Consider the following 242-nt stretch of genomic DNA (forward strand, 5'->3'; position numbering starts at 1 on the left):
GGGCCAGCCACAGCCACCGGGGAACCGGGCACGGTGACATCTGCCTCATCCTCATGACTCTCCTCTGCTTCAGGGTCTTCATCCTGCTCCCACTGCTCCTTATCCATGATGCTCAGGATGTCCCCGAGCATGGAGGGCCCCAGGTCAATGTGGAAAGACATGATGGACTCGGCGTGTTTCATACCCGCCCCGCTCTTGGCCACCACGACGGGCAGCTCCGTGATGTCCCCGAAGTCGCGCTC

General features: G+C 62.0%; 1 protein-coding gene across 1 annotated transcript in view; it reads right to left on the bottom strand.

The window, feature by feature from the left end:
* The window catches only part of CDC42EP4 (CDC42 effector protein 4), a gene marked incomplete at its 5' end in the record, with an annotated part of 423 nt that extends 184 nt beyond the window's left edge, over window positions 1-239 (bottom strand). The window contains one exon of the mRNA XM_029086071.1: window positions 1-239. This exon is cut by the window's left edge and continues 184 nt beyond it. Coding sequence (XP_028941904.1) covers window positions 1-239 — 239 coding nt within the window.
* Window positions 240-242: the final 3 nt, after the last annotated feature.

The sequence above is a fragment of the Antrostomus carolinensis genome, unplaced genomic scaffold, assembly GCF_000700745.2.
Source record: "Antrostomus carolinensis isolate BGI_N321 unplaced genomic scaffold, ASM70074v2 scaffold467, whole genome shotgun sequence".
NCBI lineage: Eukaryota > Metazoa > Chordata > Aves > Caprimulgiformes > Caprimulgidae > Antrostomus > Antrostomus carolinensis.